The sequence below is a fragment of the Amblyomma mixtum genome, chromosome 1, assembly GCF_055824585.1.
Source record: "Amblyomma mixtum isolate Tamu chromosome 1, ASM5582458v1, whole genome shotgun sequence".
Lineage (NCBI taxonomy): Eukaryota > Metazoa > Arthropoda > Arachnida > Ixodida > Ixodidae > Amblyomma > Amblyomma mixtum.
This window is the reverse complement of record NC_143012.1, coordinates 277,697,973-277,725,192: the sequence shown is the minus strand read 5'-3', so window position 1 is coordinate 277,725,192 and position 27,220 is coordinate 277,697,973. Positions and strand designations below refer to the sequence as shown.

Here is a 27,220-nt window from a genome sequence, read left to right as displayed (position 1 = left end):
CGCAGCTCGGCGTGCCGACAGCGTCGCATTGCAGGTCCTTTCCGCAGCTTCACACACTCGACGATTCCAGACGGCGTTCATGGCGGCAGAGCTCGTGGCAATGGGAGACTCCTGGTGTGCATCCGACATTCCTCAGCGCCTCCGACGACTGCAGCGTGCTGCTGGTGACAGCCGTCCACTGCAGTCATTGCCGAGAGGGTCATTCGGAGACCCTGCTTCGCCGCCGCGGTGGCGCAGTGGTTATGGTGCTCGGCTGCTGACCCGAAAGACGCGGGTTCGATCCCAGCCGCGGCGGCCGAATTTCTTTGGAGGAGAAATTCTAGAGGCTCGTGTACTGTGCGATGTCAGTGCACGTTAAAGAACCCCAGGTGGTCGAAATTTCCGGAGCCCTCCACTGCGGCGTCTGTCATAGCCTGAGTCGCTTTGGGACGTTACCCCATAAACTAAACTAAACTGTCGTAGCGGTTTAGCCTGTGTTGTGTGCGCGTCGCTTTTTGATAACACGTTGCCGTAGCTTGCTCCGAGACTCATGCGAGTCTCTACGCGAGAGGGGGTTTCAACTTCATAAAATCCGTAACCTGAAATTGCTTATTTGCAGAGTACGCTCATTCTTTTTTTTTTTTTTTTCTGGCCTCCTAAGTTGCTCTTACGTGCGCTTGCTCTTGAATATTAGTCCTTAGAATGTTTGCCCAAAGTGACTCAAATTTCAGCCTGCATTGTGTTTTCATTTTTGCTTCATTTTTTAGATTGCTGAGAACTGGAGAGAAACGTGGACAACCCTACATGTCGATGCAGTAGTGCTACGTACATTGCGTATTAGATGGTGAATTCATAAGAACAGCTAGAAAACTAGCGATGCAGTTTTGTGCGGAGCATGAAATATTGCACACATGACCGATACGATGACGTGATGCTGCACAACAAAAAAATAAGTGTTATTGTGTAGCAGCCGCTCTCGCTCAATATGGGGCACCGTGGAAGTGAAAGACGACGACTATCTTTAGGTGTGAAGCTTGCTCGCAGCCCGAACGCTTGGCTGAACCTTTGCTGAACGTTGCAGAGCGACCTGGGTTCTGCTGAGTCACAACCCCCTCCTACAGTGTATAAAACCACACTCGAGAAATTGCGAGGCAATTGACCTTCTGGGACACACAACGTTTTGGACACTGCTGGTTGTGGGAACTTTTTTTAGATGTGTTCGCGGAATGGGCACCTCCTGGTAAGATTCCAAATGTCCCGATGGCCAATTTCTGGGAAATTTTGAGGAGATTTTGTGTTAACTAGGGTAATAATTAAAAATTTAACCATAGAAATTATTTAAAAGCTAACATGATTCAGCTGTTTTGTGATGTCTGCCAACACTGGCATTACTATCCCGCAAAGACGATATCTTCACCTGAAAAAAATAATGGAAAAAAAGTTCAGTTTTCAGCAAACGCGTCGGTGAACATCAACTGTTCCATGAGGGAGGGGAGAAAGAGGCGCCATATTATCTTCATATCGAAACGCGGCCGGGATTTGCTTTACCAGTGAGCCACCACAACAGGCTCTGTAAAGAGCCTACAATTTTAAAATTAAGGGCAGCGATCACATACTTACGAAGAGGATAGAGCTATAATGGCTAAGGTACGTAGTGCTGTGGAGAAAGGCACGACATGCGCGTGTCGCATTCACTTACCACGCCGGTCGTCATCACTTCGGCGTTGCCTATAAGAGAGCACGTGTTCCACAACAAATTTCTTCGCGTGAAAGGCTGCTCGCCCGAAACGTCTCACTGTGCCTGTCGCCATGCAGAGGCGCCAAATGCGACGGAGTTCAGCGAGGGCACTAAACAAGCAAGCTGGATACGAGCTTGATGAGCACTGAATATGTGTGCATATATGACTTGCGATTTTTAGGTCGAACGAATGCGTGAAGCCCCATTCCGGGTGCTGTACATACGAAGAGATCTGTAGGTAAAGTTTAACCTCGTTGGGTTAAAGTGCTTATATGCAGCATATTAAGGCTTATTTGCCATTGTAGCAGGAAATAATGGTTTCAGCAGAGCGAAGACATAAGCGTTCAAACATATACAAGCTGGCTGCCCTCTCTGTATGCGCAGTTCGGTAGCAAATGTCAATGCAGGTTAACTATGAACAACCCGGGCTGGAGCAGTGGCTAGTGGCCTAGGTGGGACAGAAAAGGTCCCGTGCAATGTGCGTAATGAGTGCACATATGCTTGTGGGTGAGAAAGAAGACTTTGAGGAAGAAAGAAGACCTCAAGGACGTGAAAAATTAGACACCGATCAGCTTAAAATGGTAGATGTAACGTTAAGCGACTGGAATCGGACAGAGTGGATGGGGAACAAACGCTGAATAATGACATCCTAGTCGAAATCAAGAGGAGCATGCATGGTTAACACAATCCAGTGGGTTAACACAGTTATGTTAACACAATCTGAACAGCAGTAGTCTATTCTTGGCCCCTGTCGCAAGCTCTTGTAGCTTTTAAGGATACCTTGTGCACAAATAAGCAACGGTAAGAGTACAGTAGCCTTCGCGTGGAACTGCTGTGAAATCAGACTGCTGCATATCGATTAGTGAGGCAACCATTCGTGCTGTCTAGCCTCAGAGATTCGCGAAAAAATAAAAGCTGTTTGCGTCACCGCAGTTTTCTAGTGCACACAGCCTGTGGCGGTGATGCCCACAGTTCATTTAGGGTGCCTCAGTATCCCTTTAACGCATGCAGCTTATGAAGTAAGCAACAATAAAGAAAATCCATTGAGTTGAACAATTTCTGAAAGCGGATCATCATAACGCGCCGAAAAACTGCGATTCGGATTGCGGACAATTGCCTGGAACGCCACTGCCAGATTTGGGACATCTGAAACACGCTTAATGTGTCTGGAACATTTCATATTTCGAACACTTCATATTTCGCAAGTTTGTCAGTGTGCTGAAAATGCTACCATTCAAATGGTATGGATACAGAGACTGCTACACTTCGGAAATTTTTCGATGCTCTATAACTTTCTATGTGAAATTCTTTGCGTACCTCCAGTGTAAAATACTTATTGGCTTAATTGTTCTAGTATTACACAATAAAATTCCTAGTAACTCTCAACGGCTGCCCCCAACAATGTAAAATCTCCACTCCTACAGTGCATACCAGTATTTTTTCAACCACTGGCTCTCATCACGAAGGACATTCAGCATATCCACTGTTCGAAGAGATATTTTCAACAAACCCACTGGAGTCATTATTAAGCAATAAATGAAAGCTCAATGAGCAATGCATAAATAAGCAAAATAACCTGTGGATGAATGACTGTCCGTCTCACACTGTATTTATTTTGTGTGCCTAAAAAGTGAATGCAGTAAACTCTTGCTGCAAGGAAAAAAAGAGAATATGGCCTTATTCAAAATAAATTCAGCTATGAGTCCTCCACTATCTTGCAATGCTTTCTCTTATAACTTCTTGCACTCTGCTTTATGCTGATAGGCAGGTGGTACCAAAATACTCTCCATTGTTCTGCTCACTTCACAAGATCAAAGGCGTGCTATGCTGTTAAACCAAAAATGGGCCCACATCTTGGGTGTGGTACCAAGACATGAGGTGTATACATGGGAGCAAAGATGTGCTATAGAAATAGCTTTATTACCAGTACATTCCAACTCTTTCAATGCTCAGGGAAAAAAGCATTATGTGCACAGGCACCTCTTCTCAGTGGCAATAGTGGCACACAGATGTATATCACACAGTACAAGACCAACTAATCAGTGGTGCCAGAATATACATGCCAGGCAAGACCCTGTTTGTTACGCAGTTAAGAAAAAGCTTATAACATAACACTGGGAAGGAACATAATGGAAGTTTCTCTGTTGTAGCACACAGCCACAAAATTTATGTACCACTGTGCCTCAGTTACGCATCTGGATTATCAGCTGCAGTTTCTGAATTCTATAATACTGCATATATATTCTCAGAAGAAAGTGCAATGCAGCCGTGATTAGCTTGTAAAATAAAATTTTCTTTAGTGGTAACCTGTAGGCCTTCTTGATTTTTGCAGCTCAACTGGCTAAGCACATCAGGTTGCAGGTCCCAGTTGCTAATTGCACAGCCTGAAATACTACCAATCTTATAAGTACAGTCGAATCTCGTTATAACGAAACTGTTTATAACGAAATAGTGGATATAACGAAGGGATGACGATTCCCCTTGGGAGCTCGGTCATCACTGGCTATAGCGAAGCTACGGCTACAACGAAGAAATCGGCGGGCCCCTTCAACTTCGTTATGACGAGGTTCAACTGTACTATAGTGGAACCATTAAATGCGGTACATTCACTGGGTGAGTGCTAAAAGTGAGAAAAAAAAATGCTTTTACTGCATGAAGGTATAGAAATACTGCATCATTATATACAAATCATTGGACACTACAGAATATTATAAATGTCAATATAACTTCTCGTATTTGTAAGAATGCAAATTTGTTTAAACTACATAAATCTATAACACAGAAAGAAATCAACAAAAAGTAAATCATCCCACCATTTACAACAGCTTATTCAAGACAGTAAATTCTTTTGACCCAATACAACACACAATTTTTTTCTTTCCCACCAACATTTGACCAAGTGGAACATCCATGTTTTCATGCCTCGTCTGGCTGTGGCAATGTCTTAGTGCTAATTACCTCAAGTATGCAGCCCATGATTCTCTGTCCAAAAGCACACAGCTGCACATGATACAGATAATGCACCAAAAATACAAGATGCCTATGAAAGGGATGATGCAGTGACATTGCTGTGAATGGTGCCGCAGCAACGATTTCACCTCTTCACAATCTAAAGTTGAAATTGAGTAAGAAAGATATGCCGACTTCCTTTAAAAGAGTTTCAAATGCGACCGAGTTTGACTTCATGTAGGCTATACACCACGGCGGTGGCGCATACACACATTACTAATACGCATTTATTCTGTGCAGTGAACCACAGTCCATAGAAAAACGCCTCCACCTTCCCGACTCACACTGTGGTGACAAAGCACGAATGCATACAATTGAACTTCAAAAGCTATTTTCACTGCTTAATAGCCAACATATTCCAAGTCTCATTCAGTACACTACTTGAAAAAATAATTGTTCTTTGCATCTTGTTTATTCACACAAATTATCCTAAGTTCCAGTAATTTCAGGCACAATTGACTTAGGACCTCAATAATTTGCACCAGTCCACTGACATTAATTAACTTTCTTTACTCATTTCACATGCCCCGTAGAACACGTATTGTGCGAGAGAAATCAATGCTTGTGCATTCAAGGACCGTAGACTTTGAAGCCACAAAGCAGTGATACAAACCTACAGACCACACTTTCTTCTATCGACTCTTTTTTTCTTTTTGTCTGAGATTCAAACCCTTCGTGTCTGCAGTATGCTTCCTCCAAGCAGCATTAAAATTATGCTTCAGGGTGAAATTCACCACAAGAAAAATTACAGAAAAGTACAAATAGCTGCAGACTCTGTTCTGTTGCAATACCAGAGCCATGTCCCAGACAAAGACGGGTATGGCCTGATTTCACTTCACTGATGTCACGTTCCACATGAAATATGCAAAGGGTATGTGAAGCATGACCTCTGATCTCAAAGCTACTAGCTCTTTGTACTGGATAGCCCTATGTCCACAAAAGGGCACAATGACATCACTGGTACAGCCTGTACCACACAGTCAGATGCCACATACTTCACTCAACTTGATCATGCTGAGTCATCTAAGTACAGTCTTTGTCAAAAGTAACCAGGCTGCATGTTTTTTTCTTCTCAGTCGTATATTAAAGCTATTATGACAGCCCTCAAGCTCTAAATCTCTGTATGATAAGAAGAACCTTTGTTCTCACCCTCAAAGGACTTCTTGATCTTTAGGGAAGCCGCGAGTGCTCTGTTATACGAATGAGAAGCAAACCATGGAGCCTTGTTACTTTTGACAAAGGCTGTACATGGGCTGCTGGTGAAGCCAACAACAACGAACTGACACACAGTTTATTCTTAGATTCGACGCAGTAATTCCCGTTAGTATAAATGTTATTTTAAACAACATACATTTATTTATTTATTTATCATATGTAATTTAAATGTGCAAATGTTATTATAAATGTAGCTGCCACGAGCTTTCTGTTTAACATTACATAAGGAACTAAAAGCTCTGAAATATTGCCAAATTCATAGCTTATTCTAAAACAGCGCGGCGGGTTGTTCTGAACTTATATTTGTTCGGAAAAAAGAAGGAAATGCAGAAACATCACACACACTCTATAACACCCCAATCTATTTTTTAGCATAAGTACAAACATGGTCACTTCATACTCTAGCTACCAAATGCTTGGCCAATGGGAAAAGGAAAGTGCCTACTGAATCAAGTACCGTGAATTCAAGTCTACCCATGAGCTAAAACAAAACTAAAAAAACTTTACTTCCATCCACCTGTTATATGAAAGGTCTCATAAGTTTTCATAAAGACTCTGAAAACTATTTTTTTCTTCCTTGAGTCACAGTGTGTGATAAGGTTATTCAAGCATGCAATGTACAAATTCTGAATACTGGATGAGATGTATGAATAAAAAATGGCTATGAGAAACATTTACCAATCAATAATAGCATGCTAGTAGACATTCTTCACATTCCACTAACAGTCTGCAATAATAGCATCACGCACAGTGCCTACTACTTCATAAAAGCACATTCCTTGTAGAGTACGAGCCAATGTGCAGTCACAAAATTTGTCTATCTCAATGTGGCCGAAAATACTGTTCCTCAATGCATGAAACCTTGTGAAACCTCACAAGACACAAGCAGAATGCGTGCATCTTTTGAACAAAGTACCATTTCATACATAACAATACTTGTGCACATAGGAAGCATAAAACACTAAAACAACCTTTCAATACTTTGCAACATGAGGTTCCCAAAAGCTGAATTGTGTAAATAAAAAATAAATGTCGCATTTTGTAAAGCATGCTTGACTGTACCATTGAATAAAAGATGCATAGAAGTAAAAAAAAAAATCTCAGTGAAAGTACATATCACCAACTTCTTAATTTTCACATTGACAGTAATTGTTTCCTGAAAGTAATACTGGTAAACTGCATAGAATTAAAGGCAAATAAGGCCAGGACAATGAAGCTATGGTTAAAGGTTATGGATCTGCCAAGAAAACCAACCAGTATGCAAATAAACTTCGTAAGAATAACCAAATTGCTCTGGCTAGGAAAGTAGTCTTTACAAAGTGAAGCTTCATTCACTTATGGCAGACATTCACAGACTATTCCTGAAAACTGCCACAAAGACTGTTCATAGCATCGCTAATACTGCTTGTGTTTAAGAGCAGACACCCAGATGCTTGCCTGACTGATCGAGTGAGGAAATGCTTGATTCATTGACTGAGAAACAAGCACTGAGGGCAGTGGACAGTTATGGATTAATTTCTACCACTAAGCTGCCTAACGTGTACTGAAATCTCAGTACACAGGAGACTTTTGCATTTTGCCTCCATTGAAATGCGGTCACTATGGCCAGAATTGAACCAACAAACTCATGCTCAGCTGCCTGTCATGCATTAGCCAATATTTCAGGTAGCTGCAAAATGGTGGCATCACCTGCGTCATCTAGGAACAGTTGAAACATGAACCTGGCCAGGAAAAAAAAATATTTGCAACAAAGATCTCTTGAACCCAACACTTCCTGCAAAGTATTGTGAAGGGCCACTCTTCAATGAGCAGCATTTTGGCACCACTAGAGTACACTTGTCAACCTTGAAATTCTGGCACAAACACTGAGATAGCGTTCTAAAGATTAAGAAAGTGAACAAAATAAAATGAAAATTGCACTAGTAAACCTTTGTAACTTATCTTATTAGTACAAACGAGAGACCGCATCGTGGCAAATTCATTGTAAAGCCTATTTCAGATGACTTGTGCAGCACTCACTGAAGACCAACAAGACACTGGCACTGCATACACAGTTAATTATCTGAGGATGTATATGCCTGTGTCCTTAACTTTTTAATCCTGCAGCGCACAAAAGTGTGGTTTTCATTTCTGCATAAGTCAGCCTTTTCGTGCGCTCTGCAACAAAAATATTTTGATGGTAGAGCCGCAGACAATGACCAACACCCATTTCTACTTAAAAAAAAAAAAAATTATTCTCTCATCCCTCTCCCTACGCAGCCTTCAAATTGAAAACAAAAAAACAACATCATTCATAAAAAAGATGCAAGGAACCATTCATTCAGAAACACATGCATCGGAACAACAGGTCAAAATGCTATGTTGAACTTTGCTTATTCAAGCATCCTACCACACAGCAACAGACTAATCAACAATATAAAAATTTAAACAAAAACAAGGCACCCTGGCAGTAACAAGAGCAGCGGAGCAAACATATGTAAACAGGACCTAAACAGTCTAACAACATGAACACAGAGTTGCTATCTTCTGAGCAACCTCTGAGGAACGCACCTTACTAGTACTCACGTGCTACACTGCCATGCTAGTCCTCCTGAGCTGCAATCTCCACTGTCATACAGACCTGTATAAAACATTTACCTTATTACAAGAAAAGGCAAGTCATTTCAGACAGGCAAGATATTCTCAATGCTTAACAGTTCAACTGCCCATATTTGTTCAAGAGGAGCAAGCACACAAACAAAGCCTGAACAAGGCTGGCTTGAGCATCTCGCGTGATTATCCAGAACTAAATACCTATTGCATGAACCCAGTTAGAAAGTCGGAGGAACAGGATGCACCATACTTTAAAGCATTCCATATGATATGACTGCAAGCTGCCCAAGAGAGCAGCGATCTTACGACGTTGAGGTGTCGCATGTGCCGGCGAAAAAGTTGTGGCAAACACTCGTCAACGTAAAAGACTGCCTGTCAAAGGAAAAGTTTCCGGCATAGTGCACAGTGCACCGTGCAGTGACTGTAACCATGTGTATGTGGGAGAACTATAAACACGTCTTCTCACTTAAAAAAGTTAAACTTTCTGGCATATATCTTGAACAACAAGACACCATTAGTATAGCTCTCCCAGCAAGTATATTGCTTTTATGCTAATTTTTGAGAGCCAAGGTATCAATAACTTAGACTGATTATACGAGTTCATATGGTTTATCATGCATCTAGCTTCTTTCTAGCGTTACCACTTGCTCGCATGTATAAAAGGTTATGTAACTGCAGCCCAAAACTGACACATTCCAAACCACGGTGTTCCTTGTATATGAGATGCAGTTAAACATCTTAGTATAAACTCTTTTCATTCAAAGCTACACAAACAGCTCGACCATTGTCGACTTTGTGCCTTTTTTTTGATGAGGTAACAGCTTGAGTCACACACTTGACCAGATATCTACACCAGTTACCAGCAGCACTATCTGAACCTACTGTAGGCTGCTGTCAAAAATGTGCCACAAGGACCAACTGCAAAAGAGAGTCAAACAGCAAATGCACAAACATGGAGCTCAAGTCTGCTGACTGGTCCTTTGTTAAGTTACATGTTTGAGCGAAAAGCTGCATTTTCCAGCTTTAGAAACTCTGTATATTCAATATCCCACACAGCATAAACCACATGCATTGAGGTTAGACACAAGAAGAGATGACCTGGCAAGGTCTGCCACATGGAATGAGCTAGCACCCTGAACGAACCGCTCTACTCCTGGGGTCGCATGCTGACTTTGCATGAGTGGCGAACATCAAGAGGATGGGGGGTCGTCTGGGGATTCCTCAGAGGGCCGTGCCACCATCAGTCATTGGGTTCACCATGTAGTCAAGGTACTCTTGCACTATCTTGCCCACGCTGTGGGGAAGTACCCTGGAAAAATGCACACAAGTGTAGTCCAACATTGACTGCTTTGTTCACTGTTTTCTGCCTATTTCTTTCTGTTTTCAGATATGATGACCACAACAGTACTGCTGCACACTCAGCCATTTCATTCTATGCAAAAGATTTCAACGCCTGCATTATGTGCACTGGTTCCATTCTTTTACAGATGCACTTCACAAAGACAACATATGGATTCAGTTTTGGCCTGTCCACTAAGTGCTGACAATATTTTTATACTGATACTCCAGACTTACGAATTTATTGTCTATGCTATTAGGTGCCATCTGTGATCTGTATCTATCTGCAGATGGAAGTCCCATTACTGCGAATAATCACAGTAACACCATTTCTAACCTGTTTTCACATATTCACATAGTTTTCTAATAAAATGATACGAACTATGTATGTATGCACACAGTCGTATGATTCCTTTCAGACATGAATTGTGTTCTACTATCATGAAAAATTTGAAAATTTGTGTGCGTATATTTAGAACCTTCTATTTGACAAAAACAGCACAAATGGCTCAAATCTTTCACGCATGCTGCATGCTTCTACGCTCACGGAATGGTAGCCTTTTCCTCTATAAAATGCATTTATGATCAAATAATTATTTTCCTTTTCCTTATTATCCGGTGCTGTTTCTGGAACGAAAACTCAGTTGTGTTCTTGAGTAAAACATTCGACCACATAAAAAAAGAAAGGTAAGTGACAACAACAGACAGTACTAGCTAGGCGTGCCACAGAACCTTGCAATGTCCCTCTTTATTTTTTGTTTTGGAAAACAATCCTTTTTTTCCCGACATGAAATAGCACTGCCATTCTGTCCAGCAGAGATTTCGAATGTATCCGGCATCAATGACTTCATGAAAACAGTGCTAGACGCTTCTAAAAAATTTCTGCAAAGCCATGTGCACATTTTTAGGCACCATGCCACAAAGGGTTATACTTAAGGAATGGACTTATTGGTTTTTATTTTTTGAAAATTCGGCGGACTTTTTTCGGCTTTTATTTCAAGCCGCTACTTTCGTTTTTTTTTTCGGCAAAAATTATTTTCAACAAATGAAATACGAACTTTTTTCGGTGACATAATGTCACAATTATAAGTGGTCAAAAGTCATTTGAAGTCTATCTTGGTATTTTTGTCATCCTGAACAATTTATTTAACAGTCATTAACATGCAAATGGCAGTATACCTGGAGCTGTGCTTGTAGAATAAATTGCCACGCTCATTAAAAGAGCATTCCCCTCTCCACTTTTATGGGAGAAGGAGAGAGAGGGTGGGAGGCATCGGGTGGCCAGATCAAATTTCGCCGGTTCACATGAACATGACCAGGCTTCCTCTTATGCCCGACAATGTCGATTCCACGGCCAAATGCAGGGCTAAATGGCTGAGCCAAAGCTATAACAGCTTTCGCTGATCAATGCTGGTAAGCTTGGCTCTACCAATTTTTTTTTCTAGTGCCATACCCACTAGAGAAAAGTTGCCCTGAAAGGCAAATATAATACATACTCAACTCGTACACGTTTTTACCCCGAGTGTCTAGAATTCAGATGAAGTAGTTAACGATGCAAAGAGAGATGGCATAAGTTCTACCCCCGGATAGAGAAGACAAAATTAATAATTAATGATGATGAGGCAGCAGAAAACAAAGGCATAATAGCATCCTGTAATGCACTTGCTATGAATTGACATTGCTATGGTATGTTTCCATGCACACAAATGCAAATAAATAAATAAATAAAGGCAAAGGTACTTCACAGCACAAAGCACAAACTACCATCTCAACAGCTATGTAAAATCATGTGCATTTTCTGTGTTGCTTGCCTGCTATCCCCTAATCATTTCTTATTTGAATGTTTTCTGGTTTATCATTCACGCAGAAGTAAACAATCGGAATTAAAAAAAAAAAAAAGAAGAGCATGCACTAACTGCGCTTCAATAAAACAGCTCAAAATAGTTAGCTTGCTCCACAACAAAGTTCAAATTGAGAGAACGTTTTGAAATTTGCACCTGTCTGAATCCTGTGCCAAATGTTGCCAGTCTGGACTCACGGAAGGATTTGGAACCTCATAGCAGGCATTCAATAACAAGGTAGAAGCAAATCCCCGGAAAAAGCGGCTAGTCTGTGTAAGCTACTCAAGCTGCTTGAAAAGAGATGAAAACAAACAAATGAAAAAAAAAAAGCCCCTTTTTGGCACTTTTGCAATTTGGCACAGGGTGCTTTTTAAAACTGAGTACCCTTAACAAAAGTCACCACAGCCATAGACAAGAGCAAAAAAGGCCATCAAACCTTTCCTGGTAACCAAGTAACACTGAGATAATATAGCAGTATGTTAGCATTTGTTTAAGGCAAAAATTTCGCAGATCTATTCAGGTATATTTCTGTGGCTGTGCTCTTTTCTGATGGACGACAGCCATTGCAGCAGCACTCACAGAGACAGCTTGAGGATGACGTTGAAGCTGGCTGGCAGCACAATCAGCTCCTGGTCTCGAAGTATCCGGTTCACCACCTCACGTGCTGCCACCTTAGCATCCACTGGAGGGAAGATCCGGGGGAACCTGGGGAAGGGTTCAAATGGACAGGTCTGATGGCAATCATGCTGCCCTCGCTACAGACTACTGTGATTCCACCGGACTTTGGAAGAAGTTACAAGTATCCCAAAGGGCACTAAAACTCCCTTGGACGTCGTGTGGACGTTTAGGACATCTGTGGGACGTCCAAAGGAGTTTCAGTGCCAATTGGGATACGCTGTAGCAAATGCAAAGCAGTCCAGAATTAAATGCGTCAGAGCACACCCAAGCTGCAGTGCCACTGATTTGCACAGACATAGTTAAGAGAAGCCTTTGTGAGCAGCAATACCCTCTAAGGCAGTAAACAACAACTGAGAGCAGCCATGCACCTTCCTTTCTATAGACAGTTCCACGAGTCCCGCACTTAATACTTGCAGCTTACACAAAAGCTAGGCAGCTTTATCGATTGTATGATTAAATTGTGGGCTTTACAAAGCCACATAAAAAATGCAGTCTTCTGAATGGGAAAAGTAACCAACATGTGATATATTGGCAGTTCATTACTGTGTTTTGTGGTTCCAGTTTCAGTAAGCCACTACAGATGCATTTTAACAAGTAAAATGCTATCAGCCACCTAAAATTGCTTGCCATTAATGCGTCAACTTATTATGATTCATGTGCATGGTAAACAACTTAGCTTTTTCTAGCGAAAGCAAAATTCAGAAAAAATTTGTGGGCTTCTTTGCCAAGAACAGTAGTTAGGCTTCTAGGAAGCAAAAGTAGTGGCCACATATACGCTGCAACTGGAATTCCCTATCATGCACCCGAATTTCAGTGTTGCAGCGCTTCGACATTTTGCCAGTGCAAAAAAGACAATAAGATTCTGCATAACATAAGGTTGGTTACTCGACTTCACTGACATGTTTAAAGCAAACCAATTGCAAGCAGATGGCAGCATTTCACTTTCCATAAATGTGTGACAAAAATGGTGCGGTAATGTGCTGCACCATTTCGGTGCTGGAGCATGCAAGGACAAAGACCTAAACAGACACACTGAAAGCAGGTCATGCTACTGTCACCTCACTTACCATGCACTGAGGTAAGGAAGGCCCATGTGAGAGAAATCTCGGGAAAGCACAGCGGGGCAGACGGTGGTCAGGCGGACTGCCCGGCCAGCCTCCGTCAGTGACAGCTCTCGATCAAGTGACAGCATCAGCCCCATCACGGCGAATTTCGATGCACTGCGTTCCACACCACGGGGAGAAAATGGAAACAGCGAAGAAAGGTGGCACAGAGATGAGGCTCAGAGGCGCGTTTTAATTTTCTTACCACAGTGACAACTGACAACAAATGCATCAGTGATAGAGGCCACACCTAGTTTACCACTGTAAATACGGGCAAGATGTTCAATATATGAAAGACCAACAAAGCCAAAGTATAAAATGCAACCTGATGAAGCCTGAGCAATGGCCTACTGGCTGAGCCATATGCAGGATATTCTGTTGTGTTCTATAGAGTGTAAGCTACCGAAGCTATCTGCACCAAACACAAGGTAAAATACATCTGCTTTTCAGTTAAATAGCTAAAACGTTTTTAGAACCATGGTTTGTTTAGTGGGTTTGCTTCTTTTAAGCAGTTCATTTTCTCTTAGGTGCAAGCTTGGGTGGAAACGGATGAGTTTTCACAAAATTGCGAGAAATGTTTTTTGCTTTAGTTTCCCAAGTTTTGCGCATAAAATTAAGACACGCTTTCTTGTGCTAGATGTATCAGGTGCAAATATCACTGCCACTGAAAACCCACCAGTTCTCTGACAGGTACAAGCATCTCTCATTAATGTGCTTCACTTTTCCAAAGAAGGGAATAAATAAAAACGCTTGAATTTTGACAACTTGCCGCCCAATTAAAGTCTGCTGTCAATTAACCTAAAACCGCCTCATACAGAACATGACAAACAGCAGTTATAAAAATTGCTGCACTAGCCTTAGTAGCACAGTACATCAGTTTCAAATAGCCGTGCTACCAGGAATACACTGGTTTTTCCAGCAGGTACTAGTGTTGGCCTTAGCCTTAGTCCCTAGCCTTAGTCACTTTGGGACGTTAAACCCCATAAACTAAACTAAACTAAACTAGTGTTGCCTTGTCTAGCGCTTGACATTTGTGGGTGGCCAAGCTCAGTACTTGTCGGTATATTCATTTTCTAATATGAAAAACTTTTCTGACACCTCTATATAGTGCTGGTAAGTCCTTATGCATGAGAAAAAAAAAAAAAAAACTCTTGAATCCCTGCAATATATTAACCCCATTCATTGTGCATGTTCTGGTGTAAACGACTGTTATCAATAGCGAAAGTTTTTGAATACTCCTCAATTTTTGTCTGCTGGCAAGAAATATTTTCACTTAGCATGCCATCAAATAAGGACAACATTCTTGAGTAATTGGGATGACATTCCACGATCTCTTATCCTAGTCCCGAATACAGCTCTTCCCATAAGATCTTCAAGAAAGGCTTCAGGTCCAGCTTAACATTGCTAGTGTTCCAAAAAATTTTTGTACAAACCCAAGTTCAAGCATAAAACTATTACAACAATGAGACTGATAGACTGTATTAGAAAGTCAAGCCATTGAGTTCTGCGTAAAAGGAAGATGTAGGCAGGAGGAAGTGAGCTTTGGTACCCACCAGTACTCAGTGTAGTTGGCTGCCCCTACGAGTCCAGCAAGAGAGGAAACTGCCACAATGTGACCCTGCTTGCGTTCCAGCATCTTGGGAAGGAACTCCTGGATCATCTGCAGCCAGTGAAGGGAAAGCGCACAGAGCGTTATGGCAATTAGTCCTGGACGTTTACAGAAAAGCTTTCAAAGGAAATGCCACAGCTTCTGAAACCATAGAGGCTTAAAAATTTGTTGTCATCTGTGTGCTAGCGCTAGGGCTTTCAATTCCGAAAAAAAAAAAAAAAAGTTCTATGCTCGAGTGTCTGAAGCCAGCCAGACCTGCAGAAATAAAATAAATATGGCCACAACTACACCACGCCTGGGTTTCGAACCCGTGGCGGCGTGAACAGACCAAGAGAGCACTATGCTGTCGCCACAACCAATTAACCCTCATGCTTAACTGCCACACTCTCACACTGAAGTGCATTGCATGTCATCATCTTCAACTTATATCTGAGCGTAATGAATTCAGAACACACCGCTACTGCAGTGTCTTCTTAACATGTGTTAAGTGGTCCTAAAATTCTATTGTGAGCTACCACTAAGGTCCCCAATCAATGATTTGGGCTAGCTTTGTTTGAAGCCTGCCCTTCAAACCGCAGCCTCAAACCAAAAGCGAAATTAAACACGACGTGCCAGCACAGAAACTTTGCATTTGGCCAAGTAAGCTAAATTGGCTGCAATTTTTTCTTTAAATCCGGTATCACCACCACAGCAGGGCAGCTACTTGAGCAAATGAGTTAACCAGCAGTAGTTAAAAGGTCGACTCTTAAATGAGAACAATGTTAGTCCACTGCCAATGAGGAATGGAGTGTTGGGTTCCATAGTTTTTTAGCCAAGGCAAACATCATCAGCTCTTGCGACATATGTTCACTAGAAATGAGCGCACAACACAAAATAATGCACCACATCAACTAAGATACATGAATATCTGCCAGCTGCGTCCTGTTCTCCTAATACAGTGCACCTTGATGCCATTTGCTCCCTACTGTCTTCATAAATCTCATCAGCAGCACTGGCATTGTTTATACAACACAGGCCATGTATACCAAAGCACGAATAAAATAAAAATAAAAAAGGAAACCGTCAAACATGCTTCGATGGCTTGCAAGGCCTGTACATGCACAGAAAAGTGACAACTCACCCAGAAGTGCGACAAGGTGTTGACTTCCATGGTACGCCGAACCTGATTTGGGTTCATGTTGAGAATGGGCATGGCCTGGGCAATGCCTGCATTGTTGACCAAAATGTCCACATCTCCAATAAGCCGGCCAATCTTTTGTGCTATGTTCTTCACCTGGTCTTCATCCGTGACATCACAGGTGAATGAGAAACCCTTGCCTCCTGAAGCCCGGATTGTCTTAGCCAGTTCATTGTTCCGTGCCTGCGGTTGAGACAGAAACAAGCTATTAAGGCCACTTCACTTCTCATAACAAGGATTGTGCTAGTGATTGTGCATCTCAACAAGTTGTAAAGGGCCCTATAATCAAGGTCCCAGAATAATTTACTTTAATGTTTTCTCTCACAAGGCCCTCAACTTATGCCCTCAAGTTTTGATGAATAGAACACAAGACAGCTCCAAATAAATCCGGACACCTTCCAGTTGTCTCGTTTGCCCTGCAGAATTTGTGAACAGCCAATTTTGTGTTTTACAGAGTGGATAAAGCAGGAGGCAGCATGAAATCTGTGCCACTAAACCACGGTGCACTAAACATCGCCCTGTGACTGCCCCGTGATAGCCCCAAAGGTACAGGCTAGGATACTTTATTTTTTAATCATTTCCCTGTCCCAACATACTTTCTGTCCTGTGATAACATGATGATTTATTTACAGTGGAATTTCATGAACTGAAACCCTAAGAGCGCCAAATATTTGATCAAAATATACAAAGTTCAAATTAAGGAACACTTTTTAACACACTCAACGCCGACAAGACTAAAGCTGTTAACTCGAATAAACTAGAAGTATGAATTAAGTGAGCTCAAATTAATGTCAACACACTGTCCAAGAATCTTCACCGTGGATGTTTTAAAGGGACAATGCCATGCAACTATTGTTCTTAGTTAAAAACTGATTCCCTGGTTCTTTCTGGATACATTGATGCTTGTCCAGTAGCAAAAAAATGCATTTCCCGCTGATAAAATTGGATTTAAAAATATTTCCGCCAGCCGATTCAAATTCGTGACGCCTTTACCGAAAGGAACAGGTTGCGACAGCTTTTCAAGTGAATGGTGATGCAGCATAGCCTCTGGGATCTGCGCCAAGAATCTGTGTCAAGGCGGGCATTTTACTTGTGAAATTGGCTGGTGGTGGCAGCACCTGTATTTGGTTTTTTTGGTCTTTTCTGGCTTATAAAAACTCTCTTTTTGGTGAGAGTGGTCTCTTTCTGATGAGAATGCGGTACTCTATCAATAAAGACTAACTTCTATTTGCCCTCAGTGTTGCTGAAATGACGTAAAGGCATAGAAGCCAGGAATTCAACTTTTACGAACATAACCTGGCCAGCATTCCATGAGGACAAAATTGTCAACACACTGCATACACCCACATAAAAATGGTGAAAGCCATCTATTTCTATTGTAACAGGCTAATGAAAAGCGACAAAGCATTCGTGGGCTCATTAGCAGTCCTGGCCATCTTACTTATAATATGTTACTTTAAAATGAAATGCAAAACTCTTCCACATTTATGTTCTCTCCCAAGGGGCACACATCATCATGCTGACTGCTTTGTAAATCGTATGATACTTACACCAGTGATTCCCAGATTAGTTTTTAAAGGACTACAGACACCTAATTATAGTTGCATGTTTTCTTCTCCGTAATAATGCTTAAGACATTAGAATACATGAATCACCATGTGGTATTCGCCTACAACCGCTAAATCATTTACAACTGAATTTCTTTTCTCAATATGTTCCAGTTTTGGTTTCAGCAACCAAACGATGGTTATGATGTGCAAGGTGTACTTAGGTAACGTGAAGTATGGCACTGCAATATAATCACTGATACGTCGTTTGTGGGTCATTCCAGCTTTTGAAGCAGGATAGCTTAAGCATTGCAGCGAAAACTATGTATCAGACATTACAAAGTTTTTTTTTTTGTGAACCACGACGTAATCCATGTATACTAATGTCTAACATATCATTTGAAAGAAGAAAAGACTTAAAGAAAAATTTGGTGTCAATATCCATTAAAGTACATTTTAATTATTTTGCATTAGCCCCGCTGCAGTGGCTCAGTGGTTATGGCGCTTGGCTGCTGACCCGAAAGACGCGGGTTCGATCCCGGCTGCGGCTGCTGAATTTCGATGGAGGCGAAATTCTAGAGGCCCGTGTACTGTGCAATGTCAGTGCACGTTAAAGAACTCCAGGTGGTCGAAATGTCCGGAGCCCTTCACTATGGCACCCATCATAGGCTGAGTTCCTTTGGGACGTAAAACCCCAATAAATCAAACCAATTATTTTGCATTCAGTAATTCTTTGCATTAAGATTTTATCACACTGAAGTCTTGATATCAGGAGTTCTTAAATGCAGAAGGGATAAACTGTGCACGCCATTCTGTGGTGCAGCAATACCTCATTGAAACACTTGCTATACCATGTTTCACAATGAACTTCTATGTGTACACTGTTCATGCAAATTGCATTCTCTCCATGTGCTAAGGGTTCATTAAAGAGGAAGTTTGCTTTTGCTTACCATATTGAAATAAACAAGCAAAAAAATGTAAGACTTGTTCTGTTTGTACAGACGTCCTTACAATGAAATTAAAATGAAATACATATAGTTAGATGCAACTCCAGAATGAAGCGGCAAATGATTCTCAAAGAGCCCCTCCAGCAATGGCGCCAACAGATTCTCACCGTTGACCGATCCTCTTGGACCTGCAAGTGTGAAATCGCAGGGAGTGGAAGATGAATGGGGATTAATCACGGCTTAATTAAATTAACTGCACATCATCGAAATCGGTTGGTGCCATTGGCTGGAGGGTCTCCTTTGAGGGGCATCTATGGCCTCGTTCTTGAATTGGATCCGACTGCAGTGTTCAACAACTAATCAGGTTTTTGTTTCCGAAATGAGCTTAGTGCCCAAGGAGTCCAAATTTATGTCAAATGTGAGGTGGTTAGGTCAGGGGTTGGAGATTAGTCCCACTTTAGTAGCCAACACCGCGAAGTAAATATCTGCATTTCTCAAAGCATGGTAGAAAGGCTATGCGTACTGCTGAACAACAAGCAGTGCATGCGCAGTCGCTCATTAAAGTGCCTGGAACATAGAAGCCACAAAAGGCTTCTATGTTCCGCTAATGTTCAGGCTGCATGGACAAGAGTTAGCACACATCTCACCAGCTTCCCACACACGTCTTGGCTTAGTGGTTATGGTCCTTGGCTGCTGACCTGAAAGACTCAGGTTCGATACTGTCCCGGCCGTACTTCAATGCCGCAGCAGTCGCACTTCAATGGAGGTGAAATACTAGAGGCATGTGCACTGTGTGATGTCAGTGCGTATTAAAGAACCCGAGGCAACTGAAATTATCTGGAGCCCTTCACTATGGCATCCCTCATAGAGTCCCTTTTGGATGTTAGACCCCATAAGCCATAAGCCTGCTGCCCACGCACTCTGCCTGCAGATATGTTCCAAAAACATTTGTTGGCACTGTAGCTTTGCGTACCCAAGGGAAGCTAGCATATGCCACTGAAAAGGAATGTACAAGAGCAGTGAGAATGGTGACGTAAAAATGATGCTCGATCAGGCCATAAAAAAAGGCTTTGAGAACTGAATATGCAGCAGGGCTTTTGCTACAGGCACTGCAGTCCTGTCAAATTTTCAAAAGGGTCAATCACATAACATCTGCTTGCCATGGGAGGACTAGGAAGAGGAATAAATTTTATTTGGTTCCGCAATGTGGCCGTTATAAGCTACGAGCTGTCACTTCATGTAGTGGATACTTACCGCATCTGCATGCAGGCCACCATGTTTCGATTGAGTTCAAGCTGCATTAACTTATTTCACACACACACACAAAAAAACAGATCAATGTTTAATTGCGAGACAATGGAATTTAAGAAAAAAAAATAAACATTTCTGCGGGCCAACCTCCTTTCCTAGTGCTTAAAAAAGCATAAACAATTGGCATCTGCTTCAACGAAAGGTGAAAGCAAGTAATCACGCAGGCCACGAAAAGAAAATGCCGCAAACAACTTATCGCACAAGCTCGGCGAGTATATAAATAGATGGGCTGTGACGCAAAAAGCTGCTGGCCGCGCAAAGCAAGAAAAAAGAAAGGAACGAGAAACATCATAAAATCGTCTCATCGAACGAGCTGGCTTGAGGATTTCTTCCTCGTTCACTCAAGGCCAAGCGCTCTAGCTGGGGGACGTAATAGAGCCCCATGAGCGTGCGCACACTGAGCAGGAAAGAGACGAATCACAAAACGAGAAAACACGTCGAAGTCGACAAAAGGTGCAATTCGCTGCGCAGCCGCAGATGGAGGCAAAAAAAAAAAAAAAAAAAAACGAGGAATGAATACAGCCGCAGCACGCGCGGCGCGCAACAGATGAAATGCACGGGGAAGTCTACCGCACTACGTGAGTCCGTGCCCAGTGCGTACGCTGACACGGCGCTAAGAAATGAAAAAAAAAAGGAAAACAATGAATACTGATAAACAAATCGCGAATGCGGCGACCACAGCTCCAGAGTTGTGAAGCGCGATAACGAGTGCGTAGCTTGTTTCTACTTGCTCGAAAACATTGAAAGCTGATTTAACAACTGATAAGTTGTTTGTAGCACACATTAGAACAAAGGTCAAAGCTGCAAGCAGCTCGCGGTGCATACAAGTACACAGTTCGAGATAACATGCAAACAAGAGCAGTGCATCTCAGTTCGTTCAAATCAACACGCCCCTGCGAGATACGAGAACGCAAGCTGCACAAGAGGACGTAATTTTCCGCACTAAAGAGTGGGCAGCCGGATGCATGCGTCGCCAGAGACCACTGTCACATGACGCGAAACAATAAATTCTTGACCAGAGAGCAAAAACGCGTCACTCACCTGATCGATATCCAGCAGGACGACTTTGGCGCCCAGGTCGGCAAAGATGCGGGCGATCTCGCGTCCCAGTCCGCGCGCAGCTCCCGTCACGACGACTACACTGCTCGACACGTCCTTTCTCGGCTTAGGCACGAGGGCACGGTAGAGTACTTCGGAAAACGCGAGCGCGAGTCGCACTAACAGCCGCGCGAGCTCGACGAAGAAGAGCAGCCAGTTGAACAGGTAGAGTATCATGCCGCTACTTGAGTTGCTGGCGCATTCGCCGCTGCCGCCGCAGTCGTGATTGGGCCCGTCGTGATGCGAGTCTACCATGAACGTGCCATGAGCTAGCCGGTGTCGCTGGTCATGCTGCCGATGCTGTGGCTCGGCGATGTTGTCGCACGACGCACGCTCCTGCGGATCCCGCCTCCTTTCGCCGTACTTTCTCGAGCTGGCGGAAGCCTTTGTCCTTGCCACAGGTAAGGCGCCGGTGGTGAGGAGCTCCAGCGCGGCGCTAGTCTTTTCTTTTTCAGGAGTAATTACCCTCAGACGCAGTTGTGATATTCGTTTTGCAGTTCGGAAAACGCGCGTCAACCGAAGCCTCGAATAGGCCCCTCAAAACACAGAGAGCTCTCGGGACGCTGTGAGCCGGTCAGCCAACCGGCGAAAGCGGAGAAGGTGTGTGATCGGAGGAAGGCAGCAGAAGCAGCAGTGGCAGAAGCTGGCGACTGGAGAGAGAGAACGGCGGAAATACACAGACATACGCAGAGCAGTGCTGGCGCTGTTGTGGAAAGAGGTACGGAGGCGGATCAGCAGCTGAGAGAGGGTCCATTAGAGGGGCGAAGGCGTCGGCTACTGCTCTCGCGCCCTTGGCGGCACTCCCTTTCTTCGCGCGCGTAAGATAAACGGGGATAAACGGTAAACACGCGGCAGCGCCCTTGATAACACCGATACTAGCTTTGGACTTGCTATCGTAACTCAATGAGGGCGAGGCTGTGCATGCATGGTAAGATAGTAGCAATCGAAAGCTTCATGCTGTCCATACGAAACGACTAGAAGACGGCGCGCACGCTAAAGCCGCGCTATAGCCTTCGCTAGCGTCTGACATGCGGGTGCTTTCATATTTGAAACTGCAGAGGCAAAGGGGCGGAGTTAATAATTAGGCAAGAATTTCTAGCGCTAAAATAAGTTGAAACGCATCAACTGCCAGTATCAGAAAGTATTTGTCGCTCTGGTACTCCCGGTGTCAATTCGATATCGTTTAATTCGTCTTCTCGTTTCATGCGAACCAGTAATTGCCCTGGCCATGCGGGAGAATAAGCTTGTTACCTTGATGTCAAATGTCGAATAACTTTAATATATAGACGATTTTCGACGCTGGTCACAACACAGTCACCGGGGAGCCGGAAAAAATGTCCCCAGAAAAAACGTCCCCGGATATGACACGTCCCCGGAAAAAAAAGTCCCCGGAACATACATCCCCGGAAAAAGCCGAGTAGGAAATTGATCTAGCTCGGGAATCGAACCCCGGTCTTCGGAGTGCGAGACGAGCATGCTATCTACTCCGCCATGCCAACTTTTTTTTTCTTTATTGCCTGGCTTTGGCTCATGACATTGCACAACAAAAATTCTCTGCCTCTCCCGTAACCGAGAGTAGAGTAAGCATGAAATGTTTACGGGCCTAATGTCATCTCGGTGGACACCCGAACCGCACCGTACAGGAAGGGAGGAACGCCACCACCCGTTCAGCGCGATGCCTTGCCATTTGAACGCAAGGTTTTTTGAGGAAAGGAAATGGCGCAGTAATTCTGCCATCTCGGTGGACACCCGAACCGCACCGTAATGGAAGGGAGGAACGCCACCACCCGTTCGGCGCGATGCCTTGCCCTTTGAACGCAGCGCTTCTCCCCCGGATCACGTATGACAACGAAGTGTAACGTGGCATTTATGTGCTTTTTGCACGCGTTATTAGAAATCGGAAATTATAATTCCGTGCATTATAAAACCCACAGCTCCACTGATATCTTGATAAACATTGAGAAGGCACTGGCAGCAGTTATTTTTTGTCTCGTTTGGAGACCAACCGGCGCTTGCATGCCGGTCGCGTAGGAGGGCTTAGAGAGTCTCGTTAAATCTCGTTAAGTCTCGTACGGTGCCCGGATGTTCTCGTTTCAGGATGACTGGAATTCAGTGCCCGGATGAGTGGATTTCAGTTCCCGGATAACTGGAATTCAGTGCCCGGATAACTGGAATTCAGTGCCCGGATGAGTGGATTTCAGTGCCCGGATGATGGCTCTCGGTCTCGGCGTGACGTCACCACACTGCCGACAACGGGAGCTAAAAGCATTTCATGCTTAAAAACGTCCCCAAAGGGGTGACATCAATCGCATCGTCAGCCGCCGTAATTTAAGCATCCAGCCGCCTCGCATGTGTACATGCATGCAACTCGCATGTTGTTATTGTTGTGACTGGGAGAAGGATGAAAAGGAGATTGCACGGGCCTGCCTATAGGCTCGAGCCGAGCCACCACCGCTGCCGCGTGCAGATAGAGGAGAATTAAAATGTCAGAAGAAAGAGAAAAAGAAAAGAAAAAAAGCGCGTCGCAGCAACAACCGCGTCCGCCAAAGCAGACGTTGCTGAAAAACAGATAAGCGGCCGAAGCCGCGATCGCTCCACCACCTCCAATCGCAACTCGCATGCATGTACGGCTACTTGTATTACTACTGTACTACTTGTACTGTACTACTTGTTTTTGTCAACCCAACTTGCTTGAAGTTGCTAGCTGAGAGCACCACACGGTTCATTCGATCTCGCACCAAAGGGATTCCTGCAGCTATATTTTACTCTTGTACCACTCGGCGAGGGCGTTGTATCAGTTGCTTACGCCTTCGTGACAAGAAAAAATCAGAAAGCCTACGAAGAGCTGCTCAGGCCACTTCGTGACCAGTGAGAACTCCTTGAATTGATTCTGTACCCGGACCTCGTTATGGGCGATTTCGAAAGAGTGACCATAAATGCTATCGAGGCAGCGTTTGGAGAAGGCGTTACCAAAGCGTGCTTCTTCCATCTGGGCCAAAGCACCTGGCGAAAAATTCAAGAGCTCTGTTTGGCGAACCTTTACAGGCAAGACGAAGAATCCCGTACATTCATGGGAATGCTGGACGGTCTTGCTTTCTTGCCCTTAACGCCGTAGAAGAGGGAATGACAGTATTGATAGGCCAAATTCCAGAAGCTGCCCAAGAAATAGTAGACTACTTTGATACCACATATGTTTCCGGTACGTACAAGAGCATAAGCAGAGATAACAACATCGTAACCTTGCGGCGAACACCTCCCACCTATCCCCCTGCAATTTGGAGTTTCCACGCGGCAACTCTTGACGGAGGACACAGAACGAACAACCGTGCAGAAGCTTGGAATAGAAGGCTGGGAAGCATGCCTGGCCACATCCACCCAACCGTGTGGAAGACGATTGACGCCTTGCGTTCAGAAGAAGCCACTTTGAGCATTAAGATAGCCCAATGCCAAGTCGGTGCGCCTCCAAACAAAAACAGAACCGTCTATACGGATGGATCAGTAATCTCTACTAGTTCTACTTGCGCTGTGGTCGTTCCTGCGCGACAGACAAATTCACCAACAAATTTCGCATCGGACTACCTTTACTGGAGCAGAATTGGCCGCACTTCTTGCGGCGGTACAGTATAGCTCACAACAATCGCCTCAAAAATGGGCTATTTTCTGTGATTCAAAAGCTGCCCTACAATGTCTTTAATCTGCCTTGAGACATAGCGACCATGAGCAACTTGTAGCGGAGATACGATATCTGCGCCACCAGGCAATCGAACAAGATCATGAAATCATCTTCCAATGGGTACCAGACCATAGCGGCATTGTTGGTAACGCCTTAGCTGACGATGCTGCTCGATCGGCTCACGATACAACCAACACTGTCCGCATACCACTGACAAGATCTGACGCAGCAAGGCACCTTCAACTGCTCGCCCGAAACCTGACTGTAACGTCGTGGTCCCTGGAGGTTGGACACCCCGCTCGCACCACTTCAACCTCTTGCTTCAACATCATATACCATTCGGCCTCCCCCGCGGTGACAGCCGCCTGTGGCTGGGAGTGGCGTTCACAAACGCCTATTCCCATCTCATCGCAAAGGCAGATTCTCCAGCGTGTAACCAGTGCGGTTATGATGAAACGATCGGACACCACCTCTGTGACTGCCCTCGTTTTGAGCGAGAGCGCGGTTTCCTAATTGCTACTCTGTACCGCTTGGACTCGCGTCCTTTAACAGAGTCCAACGTTCTGGTGCCTTGGACACAACCTTCCTCACAAAGGAAAACGGTGAAAGCGCTCCGTGACATAGTGGTCGCCGGACACTTAGAAAACTCATTTCATTGCTGCTCTTTTTCCTTTTTCCCCTTTGTTCCCCTCCCCAAGTGTAGGGTAGCCAACTGGGCATCGCCTGGTTAACCTCCCTGCCTTTCCGTCCTTCTCTCTCTCTCTCTCTCTCTCTCATGCGGCAAGTTGTATATCGCCGGTGCCTGAATAAGCGACTCAGCGAGCACCACAGAAACGTTAGAGATGAGGGGCCAGGTAATTTGGTTCGTCACTGCCGTGGTCACAAGTGCGCGCCTAAGTTCGGGGAGTGCGCAGTGTTAGGAAAAAATAGCGATCAAAAACCGAGGGAGATAACTGAAGCTGCGGCGATGGAAAAAGAGGGATTGGAAAATTGCGTCAGTGATCTTTCGGTGTCATTATCAAGAAAAGACTTAGCTTTCTTAGTTTCAAGGCAGCGGGCGATAGTGTGGAACGTGCTCACTGATTGGTGGTTTTTATTGTGCTTTTTGTTCTCGCACATCATGACCTTGACAAGATAATCGTTGTTAGTCGTCTATACCTGTACCATACGTGATCTTCATAAGGCTTTCAGCGCCAAATAAAGATCGTTCAGTGGAAGTTTAGCGCATGGTGTTGTGTCCATTGAATATTGTGAGATATGGATTCTCATGATAAGCTTACGTATACTAAGGCGATGCATCACGTTTTCTGTGAGCTGGCCATATATATATATATATATATATATATATATATATATATATATATATATATATATATATATATATATATATATATATATATATATATATATATATATATATATGACGTTCGGACTTGGTGCATTCCAAATTCATGTTACCTGCTGCTCATTCTTTTCTGATTCTTTCATTCGACTGCATAAGCTCGAATTATCTTCTTTGGACCGCGGATACCCAGACAACACCATGTAATCATCCCGAGGACTTCCTCAGATCGTCGAAACGTGCTCTTCCCGAACAAGACATTAATCTGAGTACTTTTTGAGTGCATCATGGCCAAATGTCTTCATGAAGATGCCCTCAATTTGTACTTCGCTGGACGACTCGAGGATGAAAATTCCTAAAATCTCTTGCAAACGTTAACGTCCTATCGCAGGACAATATTATGGAATTGAACTGGGATAAAACCAGCTTTATCTCTCGCACTTGTTTTCATGCATTGCTTTAAAACTGCAGGTTTATTAAGAGATATTTGTGTGCAATATATATAGTGATATAATGAAACCATTGTGACTCGAAAAAATGGGTTGTCGGTTATGGGGGTTCAATTAACGCACCAAAGCGACTCGGGTTATGAGGGACGCCGTAGTGAAGGGCTCCGGAAATTTCGACCACCTGGGGTGCGCTGACATCGCACAGTACACGCGGGCCTCTAGAATTTCTCCTTCATCGAAATTCGACCGCCGCGGCCGGGATCGAAACCCGCGTCTTTCGGGTCAGCAGCCGAGCGCCCACCGCGGCGGCACCCAAAAAATGATATGCCTTAAGGAAATATTTTAAGGTATTTTTGCTTTCAAAATTCACTTGGTCTTACATATATACTGAGCATGCTTCTGATGGGGTCGAACTGTTTATACTCATCAGAGTTGTTTTTCCATTCAGGCGACGCAGAATTCATTTTAGTGAGAGTTATATTCGTTGCTGTGAGGAACAACTGTAGGAATGCGGTGAACGAATCAGTCAGTGAGTGTGGTGAAACTTTTGCAAAATTTATATCAGAATTCAAGA

At 43.7% G+C, this 27,220-nt stretch overlaps 1 protein-coding gene across 2 annotated transcripts; it reads right to left on the bottom strand.

Annotated features, from left to right (window-relative positions):
- Positions 1–3,616: 3,616 nt before the first annotated feature.
- Positions 3,617–21,955, bottom strand: LOC149371821 (short-chain dehydrogenase/reductase family 16C member 6-like). 2 transcript variants are annotated; one of them, XR_016286929.1, is made up of 7 exons: positions 21,126–21,955; positions 16,223–16,462; positions 15,047–15,153; positions 13,458–13,610; positions 12,292–12,417; positions 9,677–9,842; positions 3,617–8,561 (listed from the first exon to the last, which is right to left on the bottom strand). XR_016286929.1 is itself a non-coding variant. In XM_089566102.1 (6 exons), the coding sequence occupies exons 1-6, from the start codon at positions 21,435–21,437 to the stop codon at positions 9,755–9,757; spliced, it is 1,026 nt and encodes a 341-aa protein (XP_089422228.1). In that variant the 5' UTR covers positions 21,438–21,955; the 3' UTR covers positions 3,617–9,754. The 2 variants fall into 2 exon arrangements, 1 of the variants encoding a protein (XP_089422228.1); XM_089566102.1 differs by having other exon boundaries at positions 3,617–9,842.
- Between the last annotated feature and the right edge of the window lie 5,265 nt (positions 21,956–27,220).